Below are 18,361 nucleotides of genomic sequence, written 5' to 3' on the forward strand. Positions count from 1 at the left end.
TTATGCCTATATAATAAAAGTATAAACACAGTAGCAATGTTCGCAGGACGGTGTAACATTAGCAGGAAGTTTGATAACTATGTTAAGAAATTCTTGACTTAATATTTCTTACGCAATGGAGTACTACAAACACGCATGCAAATGATTACGATTAACTCCTTAATTACTGACACATGTAATACATAACTTCTAACTAATAAATATATAACTTTTTCTGACTAATAAATTACACTACACTATAGCACTTGAATTCAATCTTAAACTTGCAGAATATTAAAAAACATGATGCATAAATAAAAATAAGCCATTATTAACTGATCATCAATCAGCTAATAATGACAATGACTGAGCCGCGGTATTACTTGAAGTAGTTATAAAATGAACACTTTCAGTCAAACAAAACTCATTTATAACATCAGCTAAACACAAAATGTAACTTCATGGATATATTAAAACTGAAAATAAGAAGACTGCAAATGCTACATTAATGATATTAAAAAAAATACCTAATATCAATAGTACCACCAATTGCAAAACGTAGTATCAGCGTTTAGAACAGTGAGTGACTTCACATACGGGTTAAGGAGAAACGTTATTAGACTACTCTATACTATTAAAAGATTATTCTATACTATAGGTATCGCCACAAGATGATATTAAACACTCAGATTATTCTACATCATGACTACCACAAAAAAAAAAAAAAAAAAAAAAAAAAAAGAACATTATTATTCGATTGTTCGCATGTTACAGCGGTTATAATAACAGTATTAATATCTGTGGCTCAATGAAAACAAACTTTTCATCATCGTATTCTTTAACACCTTGTAATTCGCAATAACTGACATTTTCATAAGAGAAAATTAAGCGCCAACACGCATTTGTTTACATACAACAAACAGTTAATTGACAAAGCACCTTTCATTACCGGAGATGTAAATTATTTTGAACGAAAAGAATACGTTACATATACTTTAGTAAGATCACTTTTAAATGTAAATAAATGCTTTTAATTCAAAGGCGGAATGGAAACCTTACGTCAAACTTCTAAAGGTGACTCGAACAGGATTAATCCTTACAGAAATTTTGTACGTCAGTAATGTTAATCGGAAATATTCGGAATCTTTCGGCTAAGTAATTACAAAGAGTTATAAATAAACGAACCAATGAAAGAGAAGATTATATGTCATGTGAGAAGCTACGACCAATGGTCTCTCAGTGATAGGTGTACAGAGCATGTTCGGAACTATTCGTCCTCCCTTCTGTCAGCGCAGAAAGTTTTCAGCTACCGCCGCCATTTTGTTGGAGACGGAGAAGAGGATTTTGAGATTTATCAATTGAGAATATGTCCTAGAGTTTATATCCAGTCGCTATACTGGGTCCAGATTGGGGGATACGTGTGGAATGTTTAATGTATGATATGTGATTGTGTATTATTTGTTATTGTTGGTGAGAGATGTGTGTTTTATGAAACATGCGATAATGTAGTGCACGGAGATGTGTGATGGAGGGTCAGCAGGATCCCGTTCGGCGTAGTATCAACTCAACCTGAGCGCGGTATGTAACTAAGTGAAACCACGATGATTATTAGCCTTGTGTGCCTTTACCATGCAGTTGTACATCGAACATCATGGCAACGTTCTTGGCCTATAGTGTGGTTAATATTTAACCTCACAATCATGTCTATCATTTTCAAGAAATGTTGACAATCTTCGCCATTTGTGAATTTTCAAGAGGTCTTGGATTTTAGGCTTAATCAACATGGCTGACCATCTAGTTGAAGGTCCTCCTAATAAGCGACCAAAACTTTCTGAAAGTGCGATATCTGACAATTCAGGTATGGTATTCCAAGTGGTTTGTTTCACAAAATTCATCACTAACTGGTGTCATTCTTGGTGCATTAGTGCATTACTTTGAAATTAAGATTTCTTAATCATCATAACAAAATAGAATATATTGTAACTACTTTGTAAATATGCAGATATACTAAAAGTTGATAAATATTTATTTTGCTATTTCCTTTGATTGTAAGCAATCTAAAATCAGATTGCACCTGACAGGGCGAGGAAGATATTTAACTTTTCGGTGTCAATGAGCCATAGAGCAAGCACTGCTGATCTTTTAATCGTGATGAAGTGTAAAAATGATAGAGGTGTCGTCGAGCATGAATGCGTTTACTGAATATGTTGGCCATTTTTCTGCAAAATAAAAAATTTTGTGTTGATTTGCATCGTGCATATCGAAAGGAGCTGTGAGCTGATATGATGCGGAGAATGCTGTCATATTAAAAAGGCCATTCAGCTGCTATTGTTACTTTTCTTGCAGTTTAGTATAATATAACGTTGTGCCGTTTATGTTAATTTGCTTTCAATTTCACATTTATCAGATGTTCAGCTGCCGGTGTTAATTTCGTTACCATTTCGTGTATAATACGAGAGGTTCAGCTGTTAAATTTCCTTCATAATTCATGCATCAGCAGTGCTTGTTAGTGAGAATTATCAAGTAAGTACAAAGTTCGTTTAAGAGGTAAGTTCTATTTATATATAAAATTGTGTTTCTTCCATAATGAGATATGTTTGCTAAAAAATAAAAGCTTGGAAAGCATTTTGCTGCTACGAGTATTGAAACTAGTTAGTTCTAATTTCAGTGTAAATAGGTCTGTTATAGAACAACTGTTAGTTCTGGTTTGTCGTATTATCCATAATTTATTTCATTCTGTGACAATTTTGCACTGTTTCACGACTCAAATTTTAAAGAAACCTTAACTTTGCTAGTTAACATGAGTACAATCAGATAGTATGCAAATTCCTCTCCTCCCCCCCAAAAAAAACTCGAAAATTGTTATTATATATGTGTAATGTAATAATATAAAGGATAAGCTGGTTGGCTATGGAATTAGTACTTTGAAGTAAATTACTGCGTTTCTAAAACTGATGATGACTGTTGTGTTGTTATTATTGGTAGCACTGAAATTATATTACATGGAATAGCAGCAGTTATTCTTTATTTAAATGTGGTTATCACAATTCAGCATTTCATGAAATTCAGGACTTCTGTTGACACCACTGACATGCCAAACATTACCTGACTTCCAGTAGCCCGCACACTCGATTGATTCTTATTTATGCCCTTACAAGAGTAGTTGACAAAGTTTACATACTTTATTTTGCACTTTCTCTGTATTTTGAACTTTATTTCACATATTTAGGACTATATAATGAATTTTGTGGTACCTTATCATGTGGACCAATAAAAAAGCACTCGCCTTCTCAGGACTAATACAGCCACTTTGGATGTTTTTGAAGCATTTAATGTCCTGTGAGACTTGTATTTACTTTCGCCATAGAGTTCTTAATTTTACCAACATTTGCATGGTCATTTTCCTTACTTTGGATTTATTTTCTCTACGTTATGTACTTACTTCAAATTCTCTGGACTTCGCAATGCTGCCGATAAGCCAGGCAGTTCGCAGGCTCCAAACTCGCAGAGATTCATTAATTTTCTCTTGCAAGAAAAGTTGTCAAGTTTTTCGGTTCATAGGTCATTTGTATTTCTACTACAGTATACTTTTTGCATAATCCACCCATGTGGACCAATAAGAAAGCAGATTGCCTTCTCAGGATTTATTTGCTTAATGACATTGGTTTTTACAGTAGTTTACTTTGATGTTTTTAAGAAATGTTTGCATTGCTGTTACACAGTGGTCTACAAGCCTATCATGTTTCGGATTTGCCACCATTCATGCGACTACCAGCAAGTTTCCTTTCCACAGCCACTCCAGATATTGCATTCCTTTACAGAAGCATACAGCTTCACTTCTCTCTTTTAATCTTTCCTCTTCATATCTATTTCAACTGGAGAAGAACTTATCTTCTATGTCTCTTGTAAATGTCAGGACCCAGATAGAACTCATTAAAGGGTCTGAGAAAAGCTGAAATGGAATATCTCTTTCTGTATGTCGGAATATCCAGAAACCGTATCTGTTGATCTTTACAATATGGTAACTGGTAGTTTGGCGACATTTTGGAGGCGATAAAGGTTACTACCTGGGACTTTGGTAATAATGTGAGCAGTACTCAGTTCCGATTACGCATTATTTTGCGTGAGGGAAATGAGAGATCATGGGATATGTTGTCATGTGATATTAATGGACGAATTACGGTTCTTTAATCGGAAAAAGGGGGGAATCGGGAAAAAATGTGGCAATTTTGTATTTAGCTTTATTCTGTGTTGTGTGAAACAGTGTTGTTTAATTTTTGGATCCCATGGCCCTAACTAAAGTGAATTCGAAATGGGTATTTAGGCATTGTGATAAAGAGAAGTTTGCTTTTTATTTAGCGGAGGAAGTATGGAGGAAAAATTCGCATAAAAAATCTTTCAATAATTTTATTGAATGAATTAGAAAAGTGTATCCGCCACGTAATCAAGATTCTGAAGAAGATAAGGTAAGTTAGTATTTTTAATTATTTGAGGATATTATTTTTATGCATTGTTCTAAATGTAAGGTGGAAAGGAATTTGGTATTATTGGGAAAATTGCTATTAGCAATGATTTAGTTTAAAGTAATTAGAATTGTAAGATAATTTTTATTAATTTAATGTATGTGATCATTTATATTTTAAGTAGTGTTTTTGAATTTAATTATATTTTAATGAAATAATAGTTATTTTGTGAATTTTATGTTTGTAGGAATTTGGTATACATTTAAGCTGAAATAAACATGCATGGAAATAATTTAAATATTTGACACTAAGTATTTGTAACCATTTGTAATATTTGCTGTATGAATTAGTTAGTGACGTTTGTAATATAATAGATAATGTAGAGGTAAAAGTTTTTGGATATTTTATTTATTTTATACGGGGAAATGTTCATATTTGGAAAGGGTATATACTTTTTCGCGATCAGGTAATTTCATATGTGTTCTTTTTACCGGGTTTAAAGATTCAGAAAATTGTTATGCATTTTCGTGAAATTTTTCTAATTTATGAGAAAAAAGCAGTGTACATGGATATAGTGAAGAGTGTGCGCAATGCCATTTTTGTGCAATTCTGGGATGTTTTTTTAAGTAAAAATAAGTCGGCGTGAACATGGTTTATTTGTATGTGTTATTTTGAAAAACGCGTAAGGAGTATGGTATTGTGCACTTTCCCAATTTTGCAGTGAATATTTGTCATGATAAAGCAGTTTTGTTTGATAAAATTTCTAGCATAAGTGTAATTCGGCTAGTAGATTGTTGGAAGAAGTGTTCAGTAGATAAGAAGAAAAGAAACATGTCTTTACTTCGTGAAGACAAAATGACGGCGGGGAAAAAAAAAATAGAGGGTTGCTGTAGGAGAGTTGGTTGCCAAATTTTCGCCAAAAAATCGCCAAGTTACCATAATGTAAAGATCAACCAAAATATCAAAACATTACCTTTATTCAAGTATTTGATCAAGTAAAGTATCAAAGCATATGGTGATCTATTTTATGTGAAGTTTTATTGATAAAAGCTTTATTTGAGCTTCTTAAAGAAAATTACAGCAATTTAATCAACTAAATTTAATTTATGCTTTATTTTTCTGCCAAATGGAAACTCTTTTGAAACCAGAAAGTTGATGTTGACCTCTCACGTTTAAGAGCAGAATCTAAATAGAAAAACTGAAAAAAAAAACTTTTTCAAATTTTCTCACACCAGTGAAGGAGGCAACTTGGGAAAGAAAACTACAGCTGTTATGTAATTTCGTGTCTATGAGTGTATATCAATATATTAATGATTCAGAATCTTATAATAATCCAGTTAATGTTGTATGTTCATTGTAGATTACTAAAAGAACTAAAATATGTGCCCTGCACTGTTTAGCATCTAGATTTTCAAGTAATGAGCAAGTCTGTAAAAGAATATTTACAGATATTAAAACGGCTGAGCAGAGATTGGGATTTTAAGTGGGTTACTGCAGAATATAAAAATAAGTCGATTACAGATGCATTCATCCAAGGTTTGAAAAATCCATGCATTCGAGAACGGTAATTGGAAAATGCTTATGATCGAGTTAGAGCATTAGAGTTTGCTGAACATCATTCCAAATCATATTTAACATCTTCCTCAGTACCGGTAGCTGCTGTTGAACAGTTTGAGAGTAAAAATTATGATAATGAACAAATAGGAGCAATAGTTGCTCCTGTTTTTGAGAAAATTGTTTCATTTGTGGAAGAAACTGTCATTAACAGAGTATTTGCCTAGCTAGGGATGCAGCATGTCAAGGATGGGATTAAAAGTGCCGTTACCAAAAAGGTATGCAAATTTAAACTTGTAATTAATATTACTTATTACACGGTGGCAGTTTTTACATTAGCATCAGCTTTGATGCTTCCTCGCTATCCTGTAAATTTAAGAATTAAAGTCTCAGTAAATGGGATTCTGCTGAATGCCCTAACTGATGTGGGCAGTTCACCGAGTTTTATGAATTAGTGTATTGTAAAAGATCTCAAATTCATGTAAAACTATATTTTGGTAGAGTAACCATGACTAACCTTTTTCTTAGATATTACAGGCTGTTCTTAAGTTACTATTAAATTACAAACTCTTGTATATACTAATGTGAAAGTATTAATTAAAAACCTCTGTGCAGAATTTATTGGGCATCTGTGAAAACAGAATTTAATGGTTTGACCCGGAATATCTCGTACTTTTACGCAGGCTTTTTAACGGTTTGTCCTGGAATATTGTCATTTTAAATATAAAATCGAAAACAGACTGTCCCGTGTTTTTGTTAAGATCGTCAAGAATGGCTAGCTTGAATTTTTGTCTTGTTTTCACCTCAATATGACTAAGGGGACGCGCATCGCTTCAACCCTGACGACAATAGGTACTGACCCTCAATAGTGCGGGAGAACTCTTCTTGATGTTTTATGATAACGTCCTTACACTGGTTATAAAGAAACAAATTTGTTACCAGTTAAAAACTGAGTTGAAAAGGGATTAAGAATTTCTGTTTTCGAGTTATAATTAAGAAATAAAAAATATTTTTATTGAATAAGCTTTTTATCTATAACTCATAAAATGGATTAATAAATTAAAAAGATAAAAGTAATTTAGCTATTAATCTGCTCTCGGGAGAGATTCTAGAATGCATGTATACATGTTTCTGTGTGCATATATGTGTAAACACATACATATGTTCACACCTATTACATGCATACATTAACACATACATCTATATATACTACGAACATACGCTTTTGAATCCTTTTCCGATAACAAAAGAGTACTGTAATTTCCAAGTAGATCAATATGAAAAAGCAATTAAATAATATTCTTTACTAAATTCATCTACAAATTTATATCGTGAATAATAAAGAAATTGGCGTCCTTGATGTATTTAAAGGCTTATATTTCTGACACTGCTGTTCGACTACTTTATTTCGTTATTTAAGTGCCTACATTTTTATTATAAATTGCACTTGAATATTGTAATGAGGCTTAATTAATATCTTGCTCCCAATAAAATGTTATAAATTATACTTTGCTTTCGGCTTATATTAAGAATTTGAGTTTTGAATAAAAGCTTATTTTATACAAACTTAAAAAATTTTTTTTATCTGTTTAGTCTTAATAACATGTTTTCAATGAAATTTTTAATTTTTCAACAATGAATAATCATTTTTTTGTACTTCCAATAATTCTTTCATCTCCAATAGTTGAAACATTTTCTGACTTTAATAAATTCGCCCAGAAATCGGAAGTTACTTAAAATATTTTATTTAAGAGAATGTTTTACACTGGGAAAGTATTAAAGTTTTAAGATTTTTTTTTTTACTTTGTATTGTAAACAAAAATATGTGCAAAAAATCGTATCAGCATTAAATTTTGAAAAACTTAATGGAATTTCATAAACTCAATTTGCCCACCAGTGGCCAAGCGGTAAAGTTGCAGTTTGGTCCGAGGTTCAAATCCCACGAACGGGCTGGCTGCATGGGTGTTTTCGCTGTTTTCCTCATGTGGAACGTGTATACGAGCCAGTTTCCCTTAGAAAGTCCTCCACGAAGGCATCCCTTCCCTTAGGCATATAGCCCTCGTGAGCTTTGCCGTAATCTCAATAAACCAAACCAAACCATAAATGCGATTTACCATATTGTAGTATCATTTGCAATCAATATGTGTACAAAATTTGAACTCGATAGCTTATCAGGAAGTTAAAAAATCTTTGACAACCTTCTGTTCATAGTGACAAATACCATGAGTGAACTAAATATGTGCTACTTGTATGCAGAAACATTATTCTCTTTCAAACGGTTCATCAGAAAAATTTTTGCATATTTTTAATTACTTGAGTTGTATATACAGTGGTGGTCAAAATTGTGGACACTTTTGGAAATTTTATTTTTTTGTACTTTGTATCCTTATAGAAAACGTTATGTTTCACAAAATGCAAACTTGTATATATCATTTTAAAGAGAATTTATTACTGAATTCAATACAAAACACAAAATTCAATTATTTGCAATACAAAAAAATGTTATTGATATACATTAGATAGTGATGATTGCAGTGAGTTATCAGTACTTGGTAGGGTACATTTTATTTTTGATTACAGATTCACATTGACGTTTCATTGAGCTGACAAGAGTTTTAAGCTCTTCTTTCATTATTACATGATGCCAGGAAACAATTATAGCTTCAATTAGTTCCTTTTTATTTGATGGACGCCTCGTTCGGACAAGAGTTTTCAAACAGTGCCACAAATTTTCGATAGGATTGAGGTCAGGACAGTTTCCTGGCCATGACAACAATTTAATGCTCTTTGTACGAAACCACTCTTTCGATATTTTGGCCGTGTGAGCAGAATCCTGCTGAAAAATAAACGAAGCATTGTTGGGAAAGAGATCTCTGATGGAAGGTAGAAGTTTTGGTTCTAGAATAGTGTCAATGTATTTTCTGGCATTCAGTGTCCCATCGATGACATGAAGGCGACCAATACCATCTGCTGACATGCATAACCAAATCATAACACTAACTGGGTTCAGGATGTAGCTCTTCTCCTGTTCTACGTCTTGCATATTTTCGCCCATCACTACCGAATAACGATATCTTAGTTTCATCACTCCATATAACTTGTGACCACTGATCATCTGTCCAATTAATGTGTTCCTTTGCCCACTGTAGTCTTTTTTTTTTTCATTGCTGAAAATTAAGATAAGGCTTTTTTCATGGAATTCTACCTCTCAGTCCAACATCTGTTAATCTTCTCCTGATTGTTTTTGAACTGACAAACACCAGCATCATTGAGATCACTTCCGATGGCTGCTGATGACATTTTTCTATCTTGGAGACATAGTCTTTTTATTCTTCTGTCATCAATAGGTGTGGTGAACCTTTTTAAGCCTTCTCCTTTGTTTTTTATTGAATTTGTCTCCTGATATCGTAAACAAAACTTTCGGACTCCAGATGTAGTCACTGAGCCACCCACCTGTCTTGCAATTTCAGCATAGGAAAAACCACTTTCTCATAACACAATAATATTACATCTCTTTCTAGGTGTCCAATCTACTCTTTTATTTGATGTCATTGCTTCTTAACTAAATATTAAAAATTTTTACAAAAATTCCTACTTGTAATTGCAGTGTATAAGAGATAGGTCCTCCTTCTACAGAACAAAGCAAAATAATGAATTGTTTCAAGTGTAAACATGATGTCAGCTTTTACTGGCAGTTACTAACATTTGAGTGGTTCTGAGAACGAGAACAGTGATTGGCCAGGAAAGCTAGACATTACAAACCTCTTCATAACTGTGTTTTTTTATTTATATTAAAGTACATATAACCTTTTTTGTATTGCAAATAATTGAATTTTGTGTTTTGTATTGAATTCAGTAATAAATTCTCTTTATAATGATCTATACAAGTTTGCATTTTGCGAAACGTAACATTTTCTATAAGCATACAAAGTTCAAAAACATAAAAATTTCCAAAAGTGTCCACAATTTTGGCCACCACTGTAAGTACGTATACTCGCCTATGAGATGTACTATCATTTTGTAAAAATTGTCTTAAGATATTATTTTGGCGCTCTCACACTAAATGATCTATCATATTCTGGTGAATGTAGGGGTGGGGAGGTTATGAAAAATCAAACATTGAGTAGGTACTCATAAATATAACTAATAAATGCTATGAAAATACAACTCTTCATATCCAAGTAGAAATTTTGGTTCCCGATGGAAAGAAATTTGTGTTAGATTGCTGTTGGTAATCAGTAGAGTTTTGTATCAATTTTAGGTTTTTTTTTTTTTTTCCCTTATTTTTCAGTTGTTCACGTGTGCATTTAAAAGCTTTGCTGCTTAAAATGTTAATAGCTTAAAAATATTCTCAGTCATACTGGATATTTACATGTTTTTACCTTAAGATTTCTTTAAAGAGATAGAATTATAATTGTATTCAATATAGATGGATTTAATGTACTTGCACTATGGCGAAGCACATGATTATCTGCCCATGAAGAAGGAGGCTTTCTAAGAGGATTTGGCTAGTATTCACGTTGCACTTGTCAAAAAGCCATGAAAACCCCTATTCAACCAGCTCATTCGCAAGGATTTGAACATGTGTTAAGCTACCTGTGCTCAGCACTTTTAACTGCTCGAAATCTGTTCTGATTTAGTGTGACAAATTTTGTAGTATTAGGGTTTGGATTATGTGTATATAGCAAAGCCCAAAAGAGTTATCGACCTTCGTGGGACTCATTCTGTGGGAAATTCGGTCATCTTACACATGGAGAAAAATCACAAAAACCAAACAGTAATTCAATTAAAGTTTTTTAAAATTGAATGTTGATACGATTTTTTGCGCATATTTTTTTTTACAATACAAAGTAAAACAGCATCCGGTTCGTTTATTTGGGTTCGATCCAAAGTCAAACTGACAGTATCAACAGTCTTAACATCTGCTGAGGCTGAAAGGAGAAAATAAATATTACTGCAACATTCTCTATGATATCTAATTATCTACTTTCTATCCTGGCTTATGGTCACACACCTGCAACACTAGAACAGCAGATCGCCGGAACAAAGTTTTAACATACTTCAAGCTGTGGGGGGGGATGTAGCCCCACACCCCCCAAAAAGTTAATCGTCAGCATACAGCGGCATTTGGAACTTAATGTCTAACTAATAAGTAAAAAATATTTCATTTCTGAAATCTTGAACTCAAATTAAGGGTTTTTTTATGCTAATGATTTGTACAACTATGCATCAATCTTAGCACTTCATTTCTTTCAAACAACATTTTGTATTGAAACAAGCAAACAAACTTGAAATAAATTTAAATTGTATTTAGAATTTAAAAAGGGCAGTTAAGTTTTTAAAGACAATTATTTCTTTTCCAAAATTATTAACTATATTAATGTTTATTGCTTATTATGAATTCAAATAATTAAAGAAGTTTTCTATTATTTTAGGTGTATCCTATACATGTACTGATTACTAATCTCTAGGCTTATTGCCACATCCATATTTTAAAACATATTGCCCAATGTGTAGCCTGAATATAAGACCGTTTTTCTTAGAAATTCCTTCACGGAAATATCTCTTTCGTTAGGAAGCGCTATAACTCCAAACATCAATTTGCAGGATTTTATTATTTATTAATCACCTGAAATAATTCAGACTATGACATTATTCATAACAGGGAATTTCTAGCCAAGATACTACTCAGAGAAGAACTACGAGAACCAGTAGTAGAATAATATAAAGCCTAACTCACGTGTTCGGAGAATTTCTTAGCTGCACTTCTACGGTTTCAATTAATCTGAAAACATGACAATTCAGTAGCATCTAATCAACACACTATAGACAATTTAATGATGATGAATTCAGTGAAAAGTGTTCCAATGTAGTAGAAAATAAATAAATGTTCAGCTTGTCCGGATATTTGTACTATTCCACAGATTGCATAATGCCATTTTCATTTTTAAAGATAACTATATGGAATTGAAAACTGAATTTATGTGCAAATGGGTATTAACTTTATAAGTACATTTCAAGTATATAGGTTAATGTTAATTCTTGTTTATACATATATATGTGCACATTGTTAATTGAATTGTGTTAGTGCGTTTTTTTTTTTTTTAAATTTCTCTTGCATTTTAAAAATTGTATTGGTATGCTTCTATTTTCAAAATTTAGATTAAAAAAGATTTTTTGAATATAATGAAATGCCGATCCATCTCTACCTAGGGTTTGGCAACTAGTAGATATGCTCTGGAAGGTAGCTGAAAACTATATGTGCTTCATACCCATGATGAGAAGCTAGCTCCATGGTGCACTACTTCTACTACTACTGTAGAAATTGGAACACAGCGTTAATTAGTGCTAAATTTAATTTGTAATATTAAAATATTTAATAGTGGAGAAAACTGATTTCTGGAAAATAAATAATTCATTTCTGTGTCTATATATTCATACTACTGTTTCTCTCAAATGTACGTTTATGACCTGAAGAAAAAAATATTTTTCTCAATATTAGGAAAACTAAACAAAGTACTTCAGTGTTTGACATTTACGAACGACTTTGCTATCTTAAACTCTTAATTTCCACACAGACCAGCTGGCAGTTATCTTCACATTTTTGCTAGATTTCAAAGGGAAATGCAAAACTTAGTTCTTTTAAGGGAAAAAAAAATATGGAGATATTTTCTCATTTGAATAGCATTTATGTAGTAATTTAAGAAACTAATTTGCTAAAACTTCTAAAACATTTCTCGAAATTAATTCCACTAGGATTTGCAAGCCATTTTATGCTAAAATTAGATTTCCCAGACCATATTTTACTCAGTGGGGATGGAGGCTTCTTGGAGCCTGTGGACTCCGTTCGTCCTTTGCAGGCATTGACCCTTAATCCTTCACTAAAAGGACCAACCTGAGGGCGACAAAAACCCTCAATGTAAACTGCTTAGTAATGTGTGATAGCTTTGAATGAGGGAGAGAAAGTTTCTTTTCTTCCCCCCCTTTTTTGTGCGTGTTTTTGAAAATTCTAGCGTTAAAAAGATATTCACTGAGATGTTAAATTTTGTTACTCTTATTTAAATATGTATGTAATAAGATATATAAAAAAAAACCTAGCTGCAAAAGGATGAAAGAATTTAAATTATAATATCCCATTTATTTCGAAAAAAAGGATTTCCTCTTTATCCCTTCTGTATTTGTAAGAATATTAGATTACAAGACAATAAGTAAAAAAATAAATGGAATAAAAATAAAATGTTTAAGAAAGCAAAAGAAATGACTAGAAATAGTTAATAAATTAGAAAAGATCAGTATAAAAGCAAATTTAAATGTTAACTGCTTTTTCCTGCTATTTCCTAAGCTTAAGGTAGACAAATATATGCATATTATTTCATCGGTCATCATGCAGTAATGAAAAAGTAAGATTTAAAAATTTGTGAGAATAGGAATAATTTTGAAAGCTGCATGGAAGATACCATGCAGAAACATTAGGTCCCCGCCCCCTGAAGCAAAAAATGTGAAAATTCAGCGATAGCTTCACTGATTCGAACCACTGGATCTTCCAATGCTAGATGAATAGGCTTCCATTTACACCAATAGAACACATATAAGGGAGTATCATAATTCCTTTTTTCTTCTTCCATTTTAAGGGCGACTGAAAAAAGGCATGATGCCCAGGTGACCTAAGTTCATGTGAATTATCGACTACCACGCTTTAACTCGGATTCACTGTAAAAATTTAAGTTTTTTTGGAGCAGAAAATATTAAAAAAAATAAGTGCTATGTGTGACTCGAATTTCTGATTGCCGGTTGCAACCATTAGTGTTACTAGAACACCCAAGGAAGAATTTGATAGTTCTCTTATTAAAATGTATATTGAGTTAGTACTGGGAAGATGAATCCGAGGGTCTACCACCTCTCTTTCCGTAACGCTAACCTCTCGAGAGGACTTTCGGTTTGCTGCATATTAAGACACGCACTATACATTTACAAACAGACATGCCTTCTGCGAGATTTCAATCTGCGCCCACTCATACCAGAGTAGGCATCCCTAACCAGTATACCATGTAAACGAAAATTGAAAACCTTTAGTACCATCACTACAAAGTACCACCACCACTCTTGAACAAAGCTCAGATCACATACATTTACGAGTGTTAGGGAAAAAACTCAATCAGGATGGTGGGGTTTTAATTTTTTAATTTAATAGTTAAAAATACTTTGCTTCTTTGCATACTGTCGGTTGAGAACCCTTGGTGTAGGCGTCTTAAGTGAGAATGTTTGTCAGTATATAAAACGATTCAAGAATAATTGCTGTTAAGAAGGCATTGCTCACCCATTCTCAGTTGAGATCATACATATCTGAAAACTTGGATATGAAATGTTACAGAGTTGCAGTCAATTACGCCATAAGGTATTTCTCCTGCCTTCTTGACATGCCTTCGTGGTGTAGTGTTCTGAACGCTGGGTGCGTATTTCAGAGGTCCATGGTTCGATTCCCTGCGAAGGTGTTTGCTCATTATTCATCTTGCCGGCTTCCAAAAAAGTACCTTATGTCTGTACAGTGGCGCTCGAACAAAAAGGGTGGTGGATGATGATCCTCCACACCCAGGATTTGCCGATTAGGTGCCCTAAAAACTCCAGTCACCCTTTAAAAGGAGGGGTATATAAGGTATTTCTCCTGTCCTCTTGGCATGCCTTTGTGGTGTGTTGGTCTGCACGCTGAGTGAGTATTCTAAGGGTCCGTGGTTTGATTCCCGGCGAAGCCGTTTGCTCATTTTTCATCTTGTTTGCTTCCAAAAAATACCTAATATACAAAGCAAAGCATAGAAAATTTATTTGAATTGACTTCAATAAGAGTTACCTTAAAGAAAAATTCTTGCAGCTTCTCTCTGAAAGTATAACAAATTTGAAAGTATTTTTCCTATTTAAATTAGCAAACAGAAGTTTATTTAAATTGTCTCTAATCATTCTTATATTCTGTGTCATTTGAGTGTACTAATTTCAATTGTTCCTTGAGATACTGGCCCACCAGCAGCCGAGCGGTAAAGTTGCTGAACACTGGTAGTTCGGTCTGAGGTTCGAATCCCGCAAACGGGCTGGCTGCATGGGCGTTTTCGTGGCTTTCCCCATGTGTAACATGTATATGAGCCAGTTGCCCTTAGAAAGTCCTCCACGAAGGCATCCCTCCCATTAGGCAGATAGCCCTAGTGTGCTTTGCCGTAATTAAACAAACAAATCCTTTAGATACTGTAATGCTGTAATATAAATTGCGAGTTCCCTAATTTCAAACTGGGTCGTGTGCGAGCAGATATAATTAATTTAACTGTGAGAATTAAAAAAGAATTTCAAGTTTTATTTTATACACTTAATATGTGAAGTGCAGAAAAGGGAGAAAATCCTGTCTTTGAACACTGATAAATAGTTCTTTCTAGTCTGGCATAAGATTGCACCAAATTTCCGTTTGATTTAGAAATGCAGTCTCTCAAATCAACTCGAATATTAAATTCCATATTGCTAGCAAATGCACAATAGCTGAAATTACCGATATATTTTTGGAAAACCACCAAAATTCTAGAAATTGCTTTAAATTTCAAAAAAAATTACGCAAGAAAAATTATTATTTGATCAGTTCCATGATCAAAAGATCAAGAATTAGTTTGACTATTAGCGATTAATTTGTGAAAAACAAATTCAGAGCTAAATATAAATATGTATACCAAATTTTGAAAAATTCCTGAGGCATATTGTGTTGTTATTCCAAATACATATGAACTTATAATGTCAAGAAAGGGTTGGTAAAAAAGGGGTTAAAATTTGATTTCCCAAAATAAAATGGTCTTCCAATTAAAAAATACAGAAATAAAACTAAATAAAATAGTGAAAAAAGTAAACATGTAAAACACATCGAATAATCGAGAATTTACAAGAATGCAGGCTAAAATGCATCAGGAAGATTTTTGGGCTCCGAAACTAACGGAACAAGTACTTGCTGCTATTCATTACCGGAGAGGTCTTTTATGGCTTATCCATTACTCTGAGGGGAAGTGAACATATCGCTCTAGGCGATGGCCCATCTCAACAGCATTTTGTGAAAGCGAAACAGACTTTTTTTGGACGGAGTTAGACAAAAATACAGCTGTTTTCAAAGCATTTTGTTCTGAAGGATCAGCTCAGATGTACATAATTTTGTTCATTCATCAACTTATTTCTACCTAAATAATATCTCACAAATTTAAACACAACCAAACGTGTTTATTCTATCAAATTAATAATGTTTTACAGCTGTTGCCACTCAAGCAAAACTAAAAAGGAAATTAATATTCCACTGGTTGAATGTAGATGAACAATGCTGTACTTTACAATGTGTACATAGAAACCGAGTTAATGCAATTTTTTGACTTGTTATTTTCAAGTTGGCGAGTTTGAAAAACGTGCGAAGCAATGGGTTATTCTGCACTTTCCAAGTTTGTCGCCAAGGGTTCTAGGATTTTACCCAATAATTCTTACAGTAATATTTAATTATAACTTTGTATATGCCACAAGGTGGAACATATATAATGATTAACAATTTTGAAATGAAAAACATTAAAAATATATGCTTTTTGACAAATAATAAGTAGTATAAATAAAACATCTGCTTAAAAATTTATCGCATAAACCTTTCAAGTATATTTATAATTTAATTTTTCTTGCTTTTAAAAAAGCAAAATCATCAATATTTTTTCCAAAATCTATTTAATTATTTAACCTCATGTTCTATAGAGATAATGGCAATGTTTGAAAGTTTTTCTTGGCCTAGTGAAGATCTCGTGGAGTTCTTTATTATTTTAAGTTTGCTGAAGATTCTTGAACCACTAGCTACAGTACCTGGCAACATTAAAAAAATTCATAACCTTCTGGCTGCTCATCCCGCAATTTTCACAGGCAACTCAAATATAGCAAAATCTGCTCGTACCGCGATCTCCGCCGGCAACTCAAATGTAGCAAAAATCTGCTCAACCCGTGATTTCTGCGGCCGTGTGTTTTTCTTCCTTTATTGAGGAGCGCGTCCTGTCCCCCCCCTTTATTAACTTTTCGTTCCTCTTCAAATTCTAATGATATATTCATCTCTAAAGCTGAAGTTTTACATTTTCCAAAAATGCATTCAGAAATATTTTCTGTCATTTCCTGTAATAAAAGACATCGTCTCTCTCTTTAAGCGTGCGGCTTTATAGACAGTTATAGTTTTTGATTTCGAGGCTTTATTTACTTTTCCGATTTCTTGCAGTATTAAATTTCATGCAGATAACAAACATAAAAATTAAAAATTGATTTGTTTCAAATTGCTGTTATTTTCAGCCCATTGCAAAGATTTGTGATTTAATGCCATATCTTTCAATGATCTATGTACTTCTGTTATTTGTAGATCTAATTATTTAACAGCATTTGCTCTTGATGACCATCGTGCATCCATATGATGTTTTAATGTTGTATTCATTCCTTAAAGATCCAAAAAATTATAAATCCTCTGTACAGTGCCAACAAATATTAACATACATGAATTTGTTGAAGCAACATTTTTGCATATTAAATTTAAACTATGAGCCGAACAAGGAATGTATGTAGCTTGATTATTTCTTTGGCAAATAATGGCTTGCTTGTTTTTGTACAATCCAGCCATAATGGCACCGTTACTTTATACTCCTCGTTTCGAGAAATTTCGATTATTTGTTTTCTTTTATTTGAATCAAAGTTGCTATTTCTCCAACTTCAACCACATTTTCTTCTGAGCTATCTGTTATTATTATTTATTTATTTATTTTTTTTTGATGAATTACTTATTTCATTTGAATTTCCACATTTCGCCAGCCAGCCTTGTAACTGTAAAGCGCAGCTTTGGTGAATGTAATTTATTAATTTTTTCTTCCTTTGTATTTAACACCACTGAGTTTTTCGATGCCATCTGTAAAAAATTCAGTTTTTGAATAATTTTGATTAAGAAATTATCTGAATTTTACTTTTTGTCATAAGAAAGCTAATAAAAATTTATTGTTGAATGAAATTTACATAATGAAAATATTAAAACAAAAAGTATTAAAAAATATTATTGCACCATAAGCTTCTTTTGATGCAGTATTATTTCTGTTTGACTATGAATAAGATTCTCTTTTGAAACACATTTATAAATGCTTTATTTAGCTAATTATAGCGTTCATTTTCCTTCCTTGCAGATTTTAGATCTTTTCAATTATGAGCGAAGATGTGCCAAACAATTTTCTACAGAAAGTTATATTTGTCAACTTGATATTTTCAGTGGGAAAAACATACTTTCATAACCAGTTCATTTCAACCGTAGTAAAATTTGTCTTTAGGGTTAATGGTCTTAAAACGGAAAACAACGG

At 32.7% G+C, this 18,361-nt stretch overlaps 1 protein-coding gene and 1 long non-coding RNA gene across 4 annotated transcripts in view; one reads left to right on the forward strand and one right to left on the reverse strand.

The window, feature by feature from the left end:
• Nucleotides 1-1,193, reverse strand: part of LOC118184447 (uncharacterized) — a 38,407-nt gene extending 37,214 nt beyond the window's left edge. Inside the window, exon 1 of the long non-coding RNA XR_004757428.2 lies at nt 1,039-1,193. This is a non-coding gene — a long non-coding RNA (uncharacterized LOC118184447). The remainder of the gene's footprint in view (nt 1-1,038) is intronic.
• A 61-nt stretch (nt 1,194-1,254) lies between these two features.
• Nucleotides 1,255-18,361, forward strand: part of nej (CREB binding protein nejire) — a 201,644-nt gene continuing 184,537 nt past the window's right edge. For all 3 annotated transcript variants that reach the window (XM_085807012.1, XM_085807013.1, XM_085807014.1), the window contains exon 1: nt 1,255-1,837. In XM_085807012.1, coding sequence (XP_085663138.1) covers nt 1,762-1,837 — 76 coding nt within the window. In that variant the 5' untranslated portion in view covers nt 1,255-1,761. The remainder of the gene's footprint in view (nt 1,838-18,361) is intronic.

The sequence above is a fragment of the Stegodyphus dumicola genome, chromosome X1 (assembly GCF_044657685.1).
Source record: "Stegodyphus dumicola isolate Sdum_Otavi_A_Nest chromosome X1, ASM4465768v1".
NCBI lineage: Eukaryota > Metazoa > Arthropoda > Arachnida > Araneae > Eresidae > Stegodyphus > Stegodyphus dumicola.